Source organism: Echinops telfairi, unplaced genomic scaffold (assembly GCF_000313985.2).
Source record: "Echinops telfairi isolate 266 unplaced genomic scaffold, ASM31398v2 ScPeMD7_7469;HRSCAF=8507_1, whole genome shotgun sequence".
Classification (NCBI taxonomy): domain Eukaryota; kingdom Metazoa; phylum Chordata; class Mammalia; order Afrosoricida; family Tenrecidae; genus Echinops; species Echinops telfairi.
The window spans coordinates 33,183,857-33,205,113 of NW_022111373.1; the positions used below are offsets into that span (position 1 = coordinate 33,183,857).

Genomic DNA, 21,257 nt, shown 5'->3' on the forward strand with positions numbered 1-21,257 from the left:
GCTATCAATGATATGCTTCAGGTGTGGATGGAAATGCACATAGAAGTATAAATAATTAAAATGCATTTGCAAATAGAAGTATAAATAATTAAAATCCAAACGTTTGAAACAAAATAGATTTCAAATAACAACAAATGTAAAATAACAGTATTCTACCACATACCGCAGTACCCTGGGGTTCCACATACTGTCTTCATGAGCACTTGATGTTCCACAATTTTAGAGAGTCCAAAATCAGCTAAGAGCAAAAGAAAAAAGGTTGATGAAACAAGTCTCTAAGACAAGTAAATTTCTTTGTTATTGAAAATGAAACGGATTGTTTTTGTATTTGAGGGCAGATGGGTATGGGTGTGGATGATCACCTGGGAAAAGAAGTTAAAGAAAGATAAAATCTTGCTTTAACCTGGAGTAATAATGACTTCTAAATATACTTTATATTTCTCCATAATTCTCAGATTTTAATCAATAAACTATCTTTTTCTTAAAATAATGGTTATAGTAGTTATATTTTAAATATGAGACTTATGGCATAGTATATAATTAGGGGTATAATTCAATCCATTGGGGATTTTTAAAAAAAATCTAAAAGTTCATTCTGCTTGAAAAGAAATAATGCTATTTCCTAGTGCATTTGACAGATAAGAATTTACTCTCATCTAAAGAATAGAGACCACTTTTCTTTCAAAAAAGTCCTTTCTATTTATTCCTCAGAATTATTACCTTAGTAAAATATGACCCCAAACTGCTGGCATTATAAGCTATTTGCTGCACGACATCATTCTCACTCAGGAAACATCAGGAAACCCTTCCGGGCTATTCTTCAAGAGAGGCAGGTGCAGAATTGATGCCATTTTAGACTTCAAAGGTAAACCCACCTTTCCACTGAGGTGCCTGATCCCTATCAGCAAAAGCAGCATGAAGCCTTTCAGAAAGAAAGGCTCTGCTGCCTAAATTATTATCTATCTATCCATTTAAAGACATTTCTTTAAGGATGAAATCTTTGGAAGTGATGTCAAAGGAGATGGGAGCCTCCCTGCTGTCCACAGCCTTTCAGGGGTGATTATGAGAACATGCTGGCTGCCAGCAGGGCTTTCGGGACTTTTTGTTAAGTTCTTACCTTCATAAAGCACATTATGTTGTCTGAGCTCTTCCATGATATGCACCACTTCATTTTCAAAGGTGCTAACACTTGTAAATGTAGTGAACTCATCATAGGAACATTATAAAAGATGGCATCAGAAGAGCAAAGCCCTTTGCAGAATGCAATGCAAACCCTCGTAAGGAGAATTCACTGGAAATCAAGATGTTCTGCTTTGGTGAGTGATGATGTGCTTAAGGAGGGACACAAAGGGTAACCTGTAATGTAGTTTCCTAAGATGCTGATTCAAGGGTTCTTTGAGTTGCTTGAGGAAACTTGATGCTTAAAGCACTTGGGCGCAAACCAACAGTTGCGGCCAAGCCTGGGGTCTCTGCCAACCACACTAACCTCCTGCAAAAGGAAACCTATTCCTCCTCCCGAGGAACCACATGTTCGTGGGAGGTGTTCATATAAACACATGAAACAGAACCTAGATTCATTAATACGCACCTAGGCATTTTGTGTCCGTGTTCCGGTTTTTTTAAAACCAAGCTCCAATGAATTGGAAGAATAAAAGTCAATAAACAGAGTAATAAGTTTATTCAGCCCCCCCCCACTGCCTGCCAAATATTGTTAAGCTCATCTGAAGGTAAGTCAATAAGTATTGCTATAAGATCATAGAACCCTTTATCAACAAAATGTGAAGTTCCTGTTTCTCAACATAGTCTCGATTTAGGTCTATGCACTTCTGAAGGCGTTGTTTCTATCTCTGCAACACTTCCCAGAAGTGGTCTGCACTCTTTAATCTAATGCTCCACCAAAATGGCAGATTCTGCATTCTTCAGGGGCTCAAACTCTGCTATAAAGGTTGGAGAGTTAATGGGGTCCACTGAATTTTCAGACAGCCGTGCTCCTCTCGAAGAATACGCGGGTGCATTCTTATGATGGCAAACATTTCCTCAGAACAAATTTCCTGGCCTTTTTCTCACCCATACAGTTTTAAGCTTCTTAAATATTCTTCATAATAAGTTCTTGTGATCATTCTCTGTCCTTCAGGAAAATATAGCAAAATTGTCACTTTGGAATTCTAAGAAATAGTCAGGGTCACCTTATGAGCTGGCCTCTCTGCTTTGAATATAAGTGGTTCAACCGATCACCTCAGAAGCCACTGTGTTTTGATTGGACTTACTTTGTTTAAGTCATCCTAATGAAACTATGACAAGTGTATTATTTTTAAAAAGCTTGTCTGCAGCCATCCACTGATTAGAGACACATGTTTAGACACAATTTTTATTTTTTGAAACAACACACGCAGATATGAAGTGGCACCCCGTAGCATTACTCTTTCACTCGCCTTGTCTAGATGTATACACAAAATGCAAGGCACAGCCCAAGGTTTGTGATCCCCTCTTGTCCGAATCAACGAGAGTGCAGCGGATCGGGTTTGATGGGTTGGATAGATTGGAATCTCCAAAGTTCACCTTTAGAGCAGCATTTGTTCAAAATGTTTACTGCAGGGTTGTGTGTGGGGGGGTGGGGTGGGGGGGTGGGGGGTTTAGGGTCAAATAATATTTTGTCCAGCAATTAACACTAACTTCTTAACATTATTCTAGAAGTTAATATTCCAGGACAGAGGTCAAAAACTCCCCAAACCACGCATTATTGCTTTATAGATTCTAATTGTTCAGGAAAATTTAGTGAGAACACAACTGGATTAAGAAAATGTCTCACCGATTTTGAGTGGTGCATCCGGGGCTGGCGTTGCATAGAGAAGATTCTCTGGCTTCAGATCACGATGGACAATCCCATTTTCATGTAGGTACTAAACAGAAACGGTAAGAATGTAATAGCTGTATAATTATATTTATGTTTCCAATATTTATATTGAATCATTTTCATGATGGCAATGATCCTTACTAAGTATATAAGAGGTAATAAAGAAATCACTAAGGAAATATATTTTAAATTTACCATCGTTAAAAGATGGTTTATAGTTACTTAAAATTGAAATGAAATAAAATTGTGTCGAACTAATTCCCGAAATGAAATATTTACCCCTCAAAGGAGATATATCTATCCATTTTAAAGTTTTATTGGCACATAATCCACACATCATATAATCCAATAGCCCAGTCATATCAAGAAGAGTGGACAATCATTGCCACAATTTAGAACATTTTCTTCTTTGATTGTTTTTAGCTCCTCATTTCTCCCAACCTCCTTCCCCAGCCATACCCTCAAGTAACTATTAATGTAGTCTCTATAGATGTATCTATCCTGGATGTCATATACAGCAAAGCACACTAAAACAAAAACATTTTTACTAAAAAATAAAAAAACAACCACTCAGTAAAACAGAGATAAATTGAAATGAGAGCATAAAATATTAATTGAAATGAAATGAGACCATAAAATATTAAAAACTAGAACAAATCTAAAATGGGTCAAAAGGGAATTCAAGTGATAAAGTTTAATTTTAATCTAATTGCATCTGCAAAAGTCCACTTTCCAATACACTTCATAATAGTGAGGCTAATCCCATCTCTGGTCTAGGGTCCGAGGGTTTCATTGGAGGTTTAATCTATGTGTACCACCCTTTTAACTGAAACAGTTTCATTTTTTTAAACAAACATATTTTAAATGGGTCAAAAGGAGATCAAATTATAAGATATTACATTTCAACCTACATATATCTGACATAAGTGACTTTACAGTGGTTTTCACCTGGTAACCAGGCTACTCACATCCCTCAACTATGATCAGAGGGAATTCACTGGAGGCTTATCTTGTGTGATCCCTGCAAATGGATTTTGGTCTACCACTCCCATCCATATCTTTCTGCAAACCAGGTGTTCAAAATTTAAGTTTTGCTACCATTCTATCCTTCAGATATGGAGGATATTATTTACAATCCTTTGAATACAGGCTGGTGTTCTTCTACTGTATGGACTCAGTTGACACCTCACTTAGATGGCTGCTTGTTTAAATACAAGCCTTTTCAGACTCCAGATACTATTCTTTATTGTATCTGGGCACCGTTTAGTTTCTTCCCCGCATTTGCTACAGCTCCCATATCTTCAGTGATCTCCTCATGAAGGTGAGCACCTGCCAGGACCATGTCATAAGAACTAATTGTAAGAGACACCCTCTTCAGCAATGGAGCTAAAAAGTGGATAACCATCTGCAGAAGAATCAAAGAGGGCACATACTTCACCCCATGTGCAAAAAGGAATTCACGGTGGATTGATTAGATACTTAATGGAAACGTCAGAGTTATAAGAATATCAATGAGAAAATCGGGACAGACTTGAAGGCCCTATTCTAGGGCCTACACAAACCACGGAATATAATAAAGGGATTACACCCAATAGAAGACAATCAATTCAAAACAACAATGAGATATCATCTTCTATCCACAACAATAATTCAATTAAAAACCCCAGAACAATAAATGCTGGAGAGGGAATGTGAGAGATTAGAAATCCTATACACTGGTGTTGGGTTTGTAAATTATGTGTAATCATTGTGAAAAGTTATATGGTAATACCCAAAAAACTGGGAATAGAAATATCATTCGATCCCACAATACCCCAAAGAAATATGAGCCACACCACGAACAGACATATGCTTTCTTATGTTCATTGCAGCACAGTTCAAAGAATATTAAATGCAGTTGTCCTTTTGCATATTATTATTGTTGCTGGCAATGGCTAATTATTAATACAATTAAGGCAAGATTGTATGCATTTTAGTTTGATTTGTATGTGAAAATAATCTTAGAAATTCACATCACACGTACAGAAATCACAAGTACTGTCTGAACAGACGTTAAGATGTGAGTCCACCTTCTCCTCACTTACTGACATGGTTAGTTTCAAAAGAGCATGCCGTGAAAATGAAATGTGAAAACGAGGGAGGACCACATCAGATAACCAAACACAGAACTCCTGCTATAAAACAATCATATATGATTGCAGATGATCTCGTTACATAACTGCCAGACTCCTGAGAATTGTGGCCCAGTCAAGCTGACACGTGGCCTTCCCCATCAGCCAGCATTATGCTCCCCTTGCACTTTGGTATTCATTGTCACTGCCAGAGGGATGCCACTAGTGTGCAAACGGTTGCCAATTAGAACTCCAAATTATTGTTGTTAATTTGAAATCTCAGATAATGAGCTAGTCACTAAACGAGCATAAATGTAGTTATTATAGAAATTTCAGATTTAATATGGCAATAGATTCAATACCACAGACCCTTCTGAGAGTTAGTAAATTCAACTGTAAATGTAGATATAAAGGGTTACACTTAGGATTAATCTTAAATTTATCATCTCTAACTACCCCATTCATTGCATTAATTTTAAAAAATTGAATTTCACCATAAATGTAATATATTTTCATTGCAAAGAAGAAAGGCCTTCCTAGAACATCTCAAGAACAGATTTGATGGGTCAAACACTAATTACCAAAATCCACATTAGTTTAGATAAACACAAATTCATCAAACTCATACTATATACAAGAAGCAAACTATCATTTAAAAGACGGGGGGAAAAGACTAACGTAGATGCCAGAAGAAATTCTGAAATGTTCTCTTAAACATAGAGTAGCTAAAGCAATTGGAAGGAATGATGAAGTCCAAGAGTTGAATGGAAGATTTCAAAAAGCAGCTTAATAAGACAAATAATTATCATAAAATGTGCAGAGGCCTGTAGTTAGAAAGTCCAAAAGGACGAACACAGTTACCATGAAAGAGAAATGGAGAAAAAAATGGAAATACTCAAAGATGTGACGTGGCACAATACTGACTGCTGCTAGCAGCACTAAAGGAGATGGAAGGAATACAGAGTCACTGTTCCCAAAAGAAGTGGTCAACTGTCATCCACCGAGACGTAGCATAGGAGGGGGTGGCCCCCTCCCCAAAGTTCTCCACTGGTGGAACTTTCACAGCACACATTTGTCCTGCTAGATGAACATCGGGCAACTCACTCTGGGTTCATGCACCCAGTGTTGTCTCCTCAGAAGGTTCTCTCTGGTCACAGTGAATTTTTTGTAAAAGCAGTTTTGCTCCAACCTCATTTTTTGTGATGGCTGATTCAAGAGAACAACGTGTGGCTGTGAAATTTTGTTTCCTGTTAGAGAAAATTGCTGCAGAAACTGTTGTGATGTTGAACACAGATTACCAGGTAAGCACTATGGAAAAAACTCAAGTGTGTGAGTGGTTTTCCCCTTTTAAAAGGTGAAATATCAAATGATGACAAACCTCATGGTGGACATCTGTCAACTTCACAAACGGATGAAAATGTCCACTCAAAGTGCATTTAGAGTTTGTTCCACCAGGTCAGACTACTAATCAAGCTTTCTATTTAGAGGTTCTGAAAAGATAGCGCTAGTGTGCAACAAAAAAGGCCTGATTTGTAGCATATGGGGGACTGGTTTTGCCACTACGACAATGCACCTGCTCACACAGCCATCTCAGTACCCCAGTTTTTGGCAAAAAACCCCAGCATGCCTCTCTTGCCCAATGCACCTTACTCACCTGACTTCACTCCATGTGAATTCTTTTTGTTTCAGCGAACGAAGAGGGACACGAAAGGACAGGGATTTGATGATGGAGAAGTGGTGAAGAAAAAAACGAGGGAGGTGCTGTCAGCCATCCCAAAGGATGAGTTTGAAAAATGTTTCCAAGAATGGAACAGAAGGTTTGACAAATGTATAAAGTGTAATGGAGAGTACTTTGAAGCTGATAGGTTGTTTTGTAAAAAAAGTAAATACATAGCTTAGAGGAAAAAAGATCCCCATATTTTTGGCTACCCCCGCATATAATCAAGTTCAAGCTACAGAGAAGGGATTATTAAAAAAATAAAGTTCCAGGAATTGACAGACTACCAATTGAAATGTTTCTACAAGCTGATGATGCTCCGGGAGCACTCAAAAATCTTTCCCAAGAAATTTGGGGGCCTGGCCATCTGACTGGAAGCGATCCATATCTGTACCCATTCCAAAAAAAGGTGACACAGAAGACTTGGAAATTATCAAACAATATCATGAATATCACATGCAAGTAAACTTTTGCTAAAGATTATTCAAACACAGTTGCAGCAGCACATTGACAGGGAGCTACCAGAAATTCAAGTTGGGTTCAGAAGAGGACATGGAACAAAATATCATTGCTGATATGAGATGGATCTTGGCTGAATTCAGAGAATGTCTTACTGGCTACGCAAAATCCATCAGTCCGGTGGACCCTAACGGATTATGGGTACCACTGCCGAGAATGGGAATTCCAGAGCATTTCGCTGTGCTTTGTGGACCTGTATATAGACCAAGAGGCAGTTGTTTAAACAGCAAGGGAATGGTTTAAAATCATGGCAGATGTGTGTCAAGGTACTTTCATCATATTCAGTCAATTTGTGCACTGTATATATGAAGGCTAGTAGAGCATCAGGCCGGAATAAATGTTCACTGACAACCAGTCATAGGAAGATGACACCATGTTCTTTACAGAGAGCCAGGAGAACTTGAAGCCCTTGCCGATGAACATCAAAGGCACCATAGCAATCTGGAAGCCAATGAAAGGAAAGCAAAATCCTCACCACAGGACCACTACATAAGAACATCACAAGCAGAGGAATGACTGAAGTTGTCAAGATTTCACTGTGCTTGGGGCCACAATCAGTGCTCTTGAGAACAGCAGTCAAGAAATAAAAGGACATATTGCATCAAGGAAATCTGTTGCTGAAGCCCACTTTTAAATGTTAAATAGCAAAGACATTGCTTTGAGGAACAGGTGTCATGGCATTTGCAATCACCCCTTACGGATGTAAAAGTTGCACAATAAATAAGGAAGACTGCAGACGTACCGACGCACTTGAATGATGGTTTGTGAAGGGTATTGCAAGCACCATGAATTGCCAGAAGAATGAACAAATTGTGTCTTGAAAGAAGTACAACAGAATGTTCCTTAGACGCAACTGGTGCAATTTAGCCTCAGCTACGTTGGGCATGGTATCAGGAATGACTAGCCCTGCTTGATAAAGTGGAGGACCAGCAAAAGATTGGACAACCCTGGACAAGACGACGCAGCGGCTGCGCAGAGCCAGGAGGAGAGTGGAGTATCAGGCGTGTTTTGTTCTGCTGTACAAAGGGTGTCTGTAAGTGAAAACCAGATGTCCCATTGACTAAGCTAAGTGACCCAATAGAAGTTTCCTTTTCTGTGATTCCTCTTTTGCTGGTGGTGAGAAGTAGAGATGAGGTAATTAGCACTTGGCACATTAGAGGTAGGGAGTAGACATTCTATTCCATGAGGACTCTCTCACTGTTGTTTCACATCTCTTAGAAAATAAATTACACGTAGAAATCCTTTGAGCTTTGAAAAAAAAGTCTTCTTTCTTGAAGCTATAATACGTCTGAGCAGAAATACTTTATAATTTGTCATATTTTTCCTTTTGTGTTCTGGCTGCGAAAAGCTCCGTGAAAATGAACCCTCAATGACAGTAACCAGCCTATTTGTGTATATTTACTTCTCCCTTCCTCTGCTTGCCTCTGTTTCCTTTCCCACTTTCATAGCTTCATTTTGTAATGCATCTTTTATTTAATTTGCCACGAAATCTCTTTCTAATACCATAAAAATTACAAATGGAGAGGATATGTTATCTCTTAGTCTCTATTTCTTTACTTTTGAACTATCAACTGGATTTGCTATGAAAATGGTGTAATTTACAATACAAATGCTTAGAAATGAGAAAGAAGCACGTTGCAGGGTGTTTTGGATTTGAAACATGTCAACGTAGATTTATCAACTGTAGAGCAAAGAATTACTATTGATAAGTAGCTTCCGTCTTTGATGGGAGTCCACTGGTGGTGCAAGCACTGGCCGACAAGTTTGAGGTGTGAGTCTATTCAGAGCTATCTTGGAAGAAAGGCCTGGCGGTCTATTTCTGCACACTCGGCTGTTGAAAGCCCGATAGAGCACTGTTCTGTTCATGGCATATGGGTTCAAGATGAGTTAGAATTAAGTCAATAGTAATTGGTATTTTACCATTAATGAATACATGCCTTTCAAAATGTTTTATTTTGTTTATGCTCGCCTCTACCCAGATCTCCTATAGTTCTGATTCAAAGTTTTACACCTGCACCCAGCTTTGGATCCTATCCAAGACCCTTCTGCCTCCTTACAGGCATGGTTCCATCTCTTATACTTTCTCTTCCCTTTCTTCCTTTACTTTCTTCAGATCAACATGCTCTAGAGTAGGCGCCACGAACATCAAAATGGAAAAAACAAGCAAACAAACAACAACAACAATCACAAACATCTCATCTTCTGTCAGACCCAGCCTGCTCTAGAAACATCAGCATCTTTCCATAATTTTCAGCAAGAACTGGAATTGTGACGTCTTTTTGACATTGCATCTCATGAAGGTGGGTTATAAATTCTCCAAGGGCCAAACATATACCCCAAGGAATGAGTTCTTTCACCTTCTAGTCAGCAAATTTTGAAAACATAGACTTCCCTCACCATTGGCTTTTTCTTCCGCTCCATCTTTCTTCAATATAATATTATTTCTGCCCTCACCAAACCTAATACACATTTTTCAACCTCATTTTACTTGGTCTCTGGAATTTGACCACATTGACTCATCTCTTGAGACACTCATTTTCTGTGGCACTTCCAACACCGGTGGCCTGATTTTCCTCACTTCTCTCCTCAGACTCCTCCTCACACTCTCCGTGTTCATCCTCCTCCGCTGGGCCACTGCTTTCCCTGTATTTCCACGGGGAACTCATCTAACGCTTTTATCATTGAGGTACCTCTTGTCCTAATGTGTCCCAAGCTCTGAATCAAGCCATTTCATTGAGCTAAATTCCAGGTCTAAAGGGTGAGTAAGGGACCTTGTCGTGGGAGTCCCAGCATTGTATACTGGACCACTAAGCCTGATTTTTTTATGATTGAGGTAGGTTGCACATTGTTCTCCCATTCTCTCCAGGAAAGTCTGATGCAATCCCTTCCCGAGCAGTTGGCTGTGATAGCCAGGCACCATTTAGCTCTTCTTGTCTCGGGCTTGTCAAGACTGAAGTTTCGGTGGCTCACAGTCCATTGGACTAATTGTGCCAAAAAATTCCAAATGTTACATGTTCCGACACAATTTTTAAAATTGCGATCTTGTGTAGGCTGAACAAAACACTCTACAGTCTATGGTTCTTGCTTCAGAATTTGAAACCGGTTTTTGTAATCAGTTGATACTCAGTTAACATTGAAGCAAAGGAGTGAGCTCGTGCTTGGCTCTCTTGCTGATCTGGTTTCTCAGACGGATGTTTACATGGCCAGGTTGCCAGCCTTTGCTTCCACTGTCTTTGTCCTGACTGTATTTGCCTGCTTTCTGGCCTTTAGCTCCTTTTTATAGGACAAAAAATACAAAAAGTGTGCATCTGTGTAAAAATAAACATGTGGTGGAATCATGATTTTTTCTTTTTCCTTATATAAAATCCAATCATCAAGCTGGGCATTACTTATGTAATAACTTTTTAAAATGAATCCATGTTGTACAGGTGGCAGGCATTTGATGTGATTGCTCGTCCTAGAAGCCATGATCTACTAGAACATCCGAGGTACAGGATCCAGCTAATTGGTAACTGGCCTCATACTAACTAAACAAACTGAACTATGATTTGCACTGCAAGCACATAAGAATGCAAATATCATTTCAAAACCATATATCAAAAGGATGTACCCATTCAAAAGTGTGCACTAAACAACAGAGCAGTATATTAACTCCCTGTGTCACATTTCCTACCTCACAGCAGCAGAATTTCAACATGTGCAAAACTGAACTCGACCTTCTCTCAGCTGTGTTCTTCCAGTTTTGCCCAATTTAATATTCAGGTAAGAGAAAGTATTGCTGTAAAATCATAGACACCTTTGTTAAACAGAGAGAGCAACATGGGAAGCTATTGTTTCTAGACAGGTCTGACATCTAGGCATGTACGTTTCTGAAGCTGGGGTTTCCATCTCCCTAACACCTGACATCTCTTTGACACTTAAAATGCTGCACTCTTCCATTTATACCACGTCAAGTGACAGTTTGGGTATCCGCAAAAAGCTCGACTCGCACTCCTTTTCAAGGATCTTTGAATTGGGAAAAGGGAAACCTGAAAAGATCAGGGCTGGAGGGAGGATGGGAGAAGATTTGCCAATGAAATCCTCACAGGTCAGACAGCCTGGCTACTCCTGAAGAAGGCCCTGTCATGACGCAACAGCACGTGGGGCCACGTTCCCGGCCTTTTTCTCACCCACGCAGCTTCGCACTTTCTTAAAAGTTCTCTAGAATAAAGCCCCATGATCATCCTGTGCCCTTCAAGAGAACTGATCAGGATTACCCATTCAAAGTCTCCAAACAAAAGTTATCAGAATCCTTTGAGCGTCTCTCTTCATCTTGAATTTAAATGACCCAGCAGATCCCCCTGAAAGCCGCTGTTTTGATTGGACCTTTTTTTGAAGGCACCCAAATACGACAAGTGTATTCCTGAACTTGTCTGAAGCCATCCACTAATTGCTGAGCCATGTTTAAACTGTTTTATATTAAACAAGTTTATGGAAAAAACTTTTTTTAAATTGTGAATTAGGTGAAGTTTTATATAGCAAATAATTATTTTACATGTTTTGTTTGGAATAATCCCATGCATGTTTGAACTGAAAACTTAGTGGCAATAAATTTTTATATTTAACTTTGTACGTGGTATCAATCAACTAATGTCAGAAATAAATATTCTCTTCTTTTTCACCATGCTTCCCTTTAATTAACAACCAATTATTACCAAGTTTATATAACAAAGTGTTGCCAGAATTTCCCTGCTTCTTGCCACGTCGTTGCCATCATGTTAGCTGCGTTACCACAATGGTTGCTCTCCAGCTCGTGAGATGGCTCACTCTTACATCCCGTTGAAGAGCAAGCCTGTTCACTCCCTAAGTTATGATCTCTGCTTCCACCCCGTCGTTTGGTTGGAGTTACTAAGACTATGGCCATACCAAGCAATTTCATTTCACTGAACATAGAAACAAGTGGAAGGCTGAAAATTCATTTTAATAATATGTTAATTTAAAAATCAAGCATGTATTTCTAGGAATAGTATATATGGCACTACCTCTTCACTAGGTTACTTAAATTCAACTCAAAGCCTAACATTGAATTAAGACTTAAATGGAACACTCCTCATTACATTCAATAGAAATTATTATTAAATGAATGGTTATTGTTTCAAAGAAGCAATAAGCAAAAGGGAAAAAAAAACGAAACAGAAACGTATCCTGATTTACATAGACAATACTCATGGCAATATAATCCATTGAACACATGGTTTTTAAAAAGACTATGTTGGTGTTCAACAAATGAATAAACATTTAAAATTATTTCTAAGTAATATAAGAGCAGGTCCATCCGAGACAGTGTTGAGAAGGCTTAGAGGGGAAAACGTATGTGGTTATTTCATGCTCTTGTTTTCAATGTCTGGAGTCAAGTTATGAAAAGATAAGCTTACAGAAATAGAGACAGCCAATCAAATGGTGGTTGTATCCAGAAAAGGAGGTATAGTTTGGGGAAAACAAGTACAAAAGTGATGTGCAGTTACAGAGAAGGAAACAGGAAGCAAGTGTTGTGACAACACAGGAGGGGTTAGCTTGGAGCACAAAATTAAGTAGGGAAGTCCTGACTCTCAACACCCTGGCCACATAGTTGGGGACCAGAGGGAGAAGCTGATACATCTGGAGGATTAAAGGTCAGTGAGGAAGTAATTCCAGCCTCAGGCAAATGGAGGAACCCCTGTATATGGAGTAGGATGCTGAAAAGATCATGACAAACTATAACTGTGGTTTAGACCAAAGTACATGCCTTGTACGTTAACATTTTTTCAGTGAATATTTGACCTGCATTACAGAGAAAGAACACAGCTTTGGAGTACAAATGAAACGAATGAGAAGACTTCAAAACCTGTGGGAAAATTCCACGATCCTTTAATTCCGTATTTGCAGGAACTTTCTGAAGTCTTTTGTTTACTCAACATAGCAGACTGAAAACTTGTACATATTTATACATTATCCAAGGAAAGACTGTACACCCACAGATCTATAAATGGCTCTTAGAGATGCATTAATGTAGAAGGTGAAATTTTTTATACAAGAAGAAAGCTTGATCCTACCATTTGGTCTTTCAAAAGATGGCAATAGTCAAAAGCTCAAATTCTCTTTTAAAGCGACAAAGATAATACTGCTACTTTGAATTCAGGGGGTGTCTAGACATGTAATTAAACTCTCTCTATGGTCCTAACAAAAACTGTGTCATTGTATAATGAAAGCTACTGCATAGTAATTTAGTTTAATTACAGCTATGCTGTGTTCGATGGGCTGTGTGTGGTTAATTGATAATGTCTCAGGAGATGGTAGGAGGAAGTTTGAATGTCTTTAAAAATCTAACAGGACAAAGAACCAGTCATTAAAAAAAAGAAAACAGTATTCTGACTACAGTTTTTGTATTGAGAAGGAAAAATTAACTGTAATAATTTGATGTGCTCTACTCAGAAAATTTAGAATCCAAGTACATAAATTTAAAATAGAAGTTAAATGACAATATTCTATCTATGTATTATAACGATTTTGGGAACCTGCCATTACCACTATGTTTATTCCCAAATTCTACTCTACGATGTCTTCAGAATTTCAACAGTATATATCAGAAAAGCGGTAAGTAACTGCTATTTCCTATGACCAAAACAACTGGTGTGGTTAGAATGGTCAAGCTGCAGGCTCTGTGGTCAGTCTTGATGTAGTCATCACAGACTGGAGGGATCTACTCCAGCGTAAATAGGGACCTTCTGAGGCCTCTAGTTGCTCTTGTTGGGTGCCGTTCAGTACCAACAACTTTCAATGACACTCTGTGACCGACAAGAACTGTCCCATAGGGTTTTCTTGGCTGTAACCTTCACCAAGGCAGATTACAGTTCTATCTTGAGTTTAAACTGCCAACCTTCTGGTTAGCCACTGAACACTTACCCTCTGAGATACCTTAGGCATTCTTATTTATTTCAGTTCATTTTATATGACGCCTTTTTCCTTACCAGTCTCAGACAATCAATCATAATTGTATTTCAAGTAATTGCATATCTGTTCCCTCTTTCCATTTATTGTCAAGGTTTAGTACTGCCCTTCATATTCTCTACTGGAACTCTTATATTAGTCTCTTAATCTTCCCAAATATACATCCTCTAGGATATTATGGGGCAGAGATGATCCAGCCCCGCTGTGGTGCTATAAGTCCTTAATCAGAGAATATACAAGTAAAATAAAATAGTTGTTGTAAGCTGCTAGGCTTAGGGGTAATTTGTTAATGCAATAGTAACTAGAACATGTCATAACCCCTAAGCTTACATACAAAATCCTCTGTAAAATATTCCTCCAACATCACAAGCAAAATGAATCTGAAGATATTTTGTCCCAAAGCATTTTCTTCATATCCCTAGTATAATACTAGAATGCTTTTCCATCAAAATAAAATATAGATTTCTAAAAATTGAGGATAGAAATTGTCTTATTTACCTGTATACCCAGAGACTAAACTCACATGGTCTGGTGTACGGTAAGTGTTGGATAAATGTCTGTGAAATTAATGCATACAACATGAAGTGAACTGGACAAGCGATAGGGACTATGGATTGAATAAGCCATTGGTCAACAGGTTGGGAAGAGAAAAGCAATGAAAATCGATCAGTTTCTATGATTACTTGGAGAAGTAAACCTGTGCAGGTTATATAATAGGAAAAAATGAAACTGACCAATTAAAATTTCATATTTCTTCCTATCCTTCTAAACAGGGATTAATATTAATATTACCTTTAACAAACTAAGATGAATTGGTTTTGCTAATATTCTTGAACACAGCGCCATGGAAAGTTATGAACTGGTAGGAAATGAGGATATCTATGATGGTAAAAAATGTTACATGTGTGTTCTGCCCCAGTACAAACAATCTCATCGTTTCCTGGTGTTATTCGGTGCCATCGAGCCACTGCACACTCACCGCCACCCTAGGAGAATGGACCACCGGCTGGTCCTGTGCCACCCTCAAAATCATTGCTCCGTTGGAACCCCCGTGTCAATCATTTCATCAAAGGCATTCTTTTCTTCTCTTTTGCTGGGATTCTACTTTCCCAAGCATGTTATGAGTTTCCAGTAATGCATCTCTCCTGATAACGTTCCTGAAGTACACAAGACAGAGTCTAGATATCTATCCTTCTGGGAAGCTTTCTTTACTGCTTACTCTGGCCTCCAAGGCAGCTTTATTTATTCTTTTAGAAGCAAATGCTACTTTATATTCATCAATTCATCGTTGGCGTTCCATACTCACTGTTCAGTTTCACAGATTGAAAACACTCCGGCGTGGGTCAGGAGAACCTCAGTAGTCCTCACAGTGACTCCTTTGCTTGGGACTCTTTAAAGAATTTGTCTGCAGTGCCTTTACCCCATGCAACGTGTTACTTGATTTCTAGACTGCTGCTTCCAAGGGCATTGGGTATACATCCATGTAAAGAAGTCCTTCACAATGATGGTGCCTACTGATTTAATTGTAAGGGTTTTTGTTTTATGTTAAAGTGAGATCCATACTAAAGAGTATGGATTAATATTAAGTCCTTTTTGCTTTCAGTAAGAACGGTCGTGCCATCTTCAGATTGCAGGCTGTTAGTGAGTCTCACTCCAGTCCTGATGTCAGTTGTCTTCATGTAGCCCAGATTCTAAGATCCTTTGTCAGCATGCTCACTGAAGGAGGAGGATGAAAGGATACAAGTCTGATGAGCAGTTTTCCTGATTCTTAACCCTGCAGTATCCTCTTGTTCTGTTGGAGTGTCTACAGGTTCCACATGAGCACCATGTAAGGGTTCTAGAATCTGTATTCTACAATTTGTTAAAATGCACACAGTCAAAGGTCTTTGTATCGTCAAGAAAACACAGGTAAACATTTGTCCGATACTTTTTGTTTGTAGTCAAGATACACTAGACATCAGCCTCGTTCCAAGTCTTCTTCCGGATCTGGCAGCTCCCGATTGGTGTGTTTAAATTACTTGCCGCTCCCTCTTGATGTACTACGACAATCATTTAAAAACAGTTGTTCGGTGTATAATTCACATATAGTACAATTTAATCCTTCAATAATATTAAGAAGGGTGTGCAATCACCGCCCCAATCAATTCCAGAACACTTTCTTCTTACACTCACGATTGTTAGCTCCCCATTCCCCTCCACTCTCCCCTATCACAATTCTTGGCTTATTAACACAGTTACTGTCTCTATAGATTTCCCTATCCTAGATCTCATATACAGAAATCATATACAGTATATGCCAAACTTGCTCTCTCTCTGCTGTAAACTTAACTTGAAGGGGGGGTGGTTTGGGGGTCGTTCCAGAGATACATAAAGAGCAATTTACCATCAGCACTAGAGTCAAGTGGACAATGTGAGACCAGTCATAAATATTCACTCCTCGGGTGCCACACTGAATCTTCTAACCCTGTAGAACTGGATTATTTTTGGAAACTACAATGATAGAGTGGAATTTGGATGTGAAAACTGTTCTTTAACCCCCAAATCAAATAAATCATATTTATTTACATTAAAAGAACATTATTGATGTATTTACTATTATGTGAATAATATAACTAACCAAATACATTAGGTAGGATTTTATAAATGTCAACTTCCATAAAATATGTAGTATATAGATTCATTCATATTACCTTTATTATGGCATAAAATTCATAGTCTAAATAAACAGTGCCATGCCTTTCTGCAGTTAATTCACATCTTCTCCAGCTGACAATTTATCATCACAGATTAGTTTTGACTTCCAAAACGTCAATCTAATGGAATAACACAGCGTACACTATCTTGTGTCTGGTTTACTTTGCCTAAAATAACATCTTGGAGTTTTGTTGTTGTTGTTGTTTGTTTTGAGTAGTTAATCTGAAAAGTATTATTTTTAATTTTTTATTTTAAAAATCTTATTGTTAATTGGAAGTTAAACTATGTATCATATCATTCCATAGTTTAATCACATCAAATAGAATTGTACAATTGTACCACAATCACTTTCTAGACATTCTTTTTTGTACATAGACTCCTTGACATTGCCTCCCTTTTACTTCACCATCACTATACCCTCTCCCAGAGAAATCCTTATTCTATTTGCTCGCCTTATAGATTCATCAATCTTGGGTTTCACAGACGGAAAAATGAAAAAAAAACCACCATAACACAACTTCAAGAGGGTGACTTCCAATGACATAACACCTCTGAGATACACCCTGATAGGAACAAACACAAACCAAACCAAACAATACAAACCAAACATACAGAAAATGTTGGAAACCAGATCAGGTCCAGCCTGCCTTAGAGGGAAAATCTACTGACAAAGTTTTAACTGTCCAAGTCAGATTTATGTCTTGGATCATCCATACTCATCTCTGCCAAGCACTCTGTTGGGGACTGCTTCCTCCCCTCTCTCAATGTTACATACGGGGACTTCTCTGGAGCGTTATTTCTAATGTAGTTCCATAAATGAATCTCGGCATCCTACTGTCATCCATTGCCTTTTACAGTTTAGGCTCAGAAACTACTCCTTCCTTAGACTTGAGAATATATAGGTTACAATATTTCGGTGACTGATGATGCTGTACTTCTTCCATGTTGACTTAGTTGACATCAAACTGGTTTGGAGACAAGCCTTTAACATCTTGGAGTTTTTATACATGTTCTTGAAGCCTAGTTATAACTATTGCTGAGTGGAATGTATTTAATCAGCTATGCATAGGCATTTAGGGTATTTAAAGCTTATTTATTTCATTTTTAAATTTCTAGTTAGTGATTTACCTCCATTTCCCACCCCCTGCTCCTGTTAACCATCAAAAAAAGTTTGGGTTAGTGTGCAAGCTTTTTCTTTGTGCAGTGGCGGTCTCGTACAATAGCTGTGCTTTTGAACCTGACAACCATATAGTATTATGTCCTCCAGGTCTCCAGGTTCATCAGGTTATGAGAAGTTTCAAAGATTCATCATATTTTTTTACATTACATAGCATTCTATTATGTGTATGTTGTATAGTTTGCTTTGTATTTTGAGGCTTGAGATATTATTAATAAAGCCACTACAACCATTAAAAATGATGGTTAATTTATTACCATGGTGTCAGTCAGGATGTTCAACATTTAGTACTCCTATCACTCAGATAATGACAAAGTTACACAGCTCACTGCACCTGAAAGAGGTACATCGGTGGACTCATGGTTAATGCACCTACCCTTGTCCTACAAAGTTGCTACCCTGTTCCCCGAAAATAAGACAGTGTCGTATATTAATTTTTGCTCCCAAAGATGTGCTATGTCTTATTTTCAGAGGATGTCTTATTTTTCCATGAAGAAGAATACGGTACACATTTATTGTTTATTGTTTTATTAAAAGAGACCTTACACTTCCTGTCTGCTCCGGCTGCGCTGCGGTCCAGAATCCAGAGTTACAGTAGCTTTGGGGGGCCTTATTTTCAGGGGGATGCCTTGTATTTCAGCAAGAGGCAAAACTGTAAGTAGGTCTTATTTTGGGGGGATGTCTTACTTTCGGGGAAACAAGGTACATATTTCAAATTTATTTGGGGAACGTTTAATTTTTCAAACTATGTATGCAAAGTGATTTTTATCTTATCTCTCATTTTCTCAAGTAAATGGTTTTCCAGAACTAAACCTACGAGTGAGAAATCCGGTGAAGACAGGAGGTCACCTGCTGCAATACACCTGTGATTTCTAAAGTGGCTCTGTCTCACTTGACTTATTTCAATCTCGGCCTTGAGGTTGCTTTGTTTGTTTTAATTTTAGGATCTCTGTCTGCTTCTCTGTGTCTCTGGTTTTGGGTCCAGTATAATCATATGATAGTGGGAGGCAGATAGCAGAACAACAAGGAGCAGAAAGCCTAGAAGTTTTTGTTTTGTGTTGTGTTGCTTTGTGTTATTATTTTGTTTTTCTTTCATTTTAATAAATCATTTTATTGGGGGCTCTTACATCTCTTATAATAATCCATACATCCATTGTGTCAAGCATATTTATACATAAGTGTCCATCATTCTTTTCTTTTTTTTCCCCATCATCCTTTTCAAAACATTTTCTTTCTACTTGAGCCCTTGGTATCAGCTCATTTTTACCTCCCTCCCCCATACTCCACCCCCTCATGAACCCTTGATAAATTATACGTTATTATTATTTTCATATCTTACACCATCAGCTATCTCTGTTCACCCATGTTTCTGTTGTCCAGTCATCATGCAGTGGGGGTGGGGCATCGGGGGAGAGGGTGTTAAATAGCAATCATTGCGATCTGTTCCCCATTTTTCCTCCCACTTTCCCCTACCCTCCTGGTAGCTCTATTCCCATTATTGGTTTGCTTGAATTTTTGTTGTTGTCATTTGCCTCCTAGTGCTTTCCTCTATTTCCTTTTATTTTCCTTTTGTCCCACTATCATGTTTGACCTCTATTCAGGTTTCAGTAATTCCTCTCAGCTACATTGCCTTTGATCAAGCCCCACCAGGCATTCTACACTCTTCTAGACACCAATTTTAGATCACTTGTTCTCTTGTCCCGGGGTTTGTTAGCATCCTGCTTCCTCCCCCCCCACCTCCCCTCTCCGTGCCCATTGTTGTTCCTGAGGGTTTTATCTGTCCTGGATTCCGTGTGTTGAGAGTTCTTATCTGCACCAGTGTACATGCTCTTTTCTAGCCAGATTTTTAAGGTAGAACTGGGGTCAATGTAGTGGGGAGTGGGGGTGGAGCATTCAATAACTAGAAGAATGCAGATGGTCGCTTGTTTATCTTCAAGACCCCAGGGGCTATATCTTGTAATAGTCAAGCACCATCAGATATTTTCACCATTTTGTCTTCAATGATAGTGTCGGGAAAGGGAGCATTATGGAATGCCAGGTTATTAGAACAAAGTATTCATACCTTGAGTGAGTACTTGAGTAGAGGCCCAATGTCCATTTGCTACCTTAATAATTAACATATAAATAAATGCACATAGACCTATATCCCTATTATTGTGCAAAAATATATTTACATATATATGTGCCTGTATTTATACCTCTATAAGTGTCTTTTGTCTCCTGGTTCTTTCTTTGATTTCCTTTTACTTTCCTCCTGTCCCACTATCATGTTTGACCTTCATTAGGCTCTCAGTAATTCCTCTCAGCTCCATTGCACTTGATCAAGCCCCACCAGGCATTATACACCGTCCTTGCCAGCAATTTTAGTTCACTTGTTGCTCCCTCATCCCTGGGTTTGTTGACTACCCCACTCCCTTTACCCCACCTCTCCCCTCCCATGCCTCTCCTCCCCGCCCCCCCCCACACACACACCTGCTGTCTCCTTGGTATTGTATTCCCACCTATTTTATATACATAGACATGAAAAAATAAAAGGCCTATAAATACTTCCAGGTCTTTCTGTTGACCTTTATGAATATTTTCTAATTGAGTTTGATGAGGTGCCAAGTGCTACCCGTGAAGTCTATTTTGGGGATCCCTCAGGGACTTCATTGCTTTGCTCCCTTTGCTGCTCTGCTGTGCTCCATTGGTGTTTCACCTTGGTGGTGGTGGGGGTTGGGTGGTCAGACCAGGCACAATTCTTGCACTGTGTCTCCCATGTTGTCCCACATAGCACTATGGGTCATTCCCTGACTCAGAGTAACCCTATAGCACAGGCTAGAACTGTTGCTCTCGGTTTCTGAAACTCTTTGCCAAAGTATCAAATCTTATTGTTCTCCTACGGAGTGGCTTCAAACTTCTGACCTTATAATTAGCAGTGACCCTTAGCAAACATATATTTCCCAAAATGGGTGATAGTGCCCCTTGGGGAATGGGGTTGCCATGATCCAGGAGGCCTATAAACTCACTCACTGCTGTATCTAATTGATGCTAATACACAGTGGCCTTAAAGGACAGGTTAAACTGTCCCTATAGGTTTTTAAGACTAACTTTTTAGAGAGTAGACAGTACCATCTTTCTCCATACCTCTATTTTGTCCTGAATTAGGAGCTAGAGGATGGAAACTTTTAAATGTCTAGGGGTCACTAAATATTTTTTTTCCCTGAAAAGGGGGCAGCA

At 38.8% G+C, this 21,257-nt stretch overlaps 1 protein-coding gene across 1 annotated transcript in view; it reads right to left on the reverse strand.

Moving 5' to 3' along the window:
* The window catches only part of CAMK4 (calcium/calmodulin dependent protein kinase IV), a gene marked incomplete at its 5' end in the record, with an annotated part of 309,547 nt that overhangs the window by 58,509 nt on the left and 229,781 nt on the right, over nt 1-21,257 (reverse strand). Inside the window, 2 exons of the mRNA XM_004706636.3 lie at nt 164-238; nt 2,810-2,900. Of these exons, the coding sequence (XP_004706693.3) occupies nt 164-238; nt 2,810-2,900 (166 nt within the window). The remainder of the gene's footprint in view (nt 1-163; nt 239-2,809; nt 2,901-21,257) is intronic.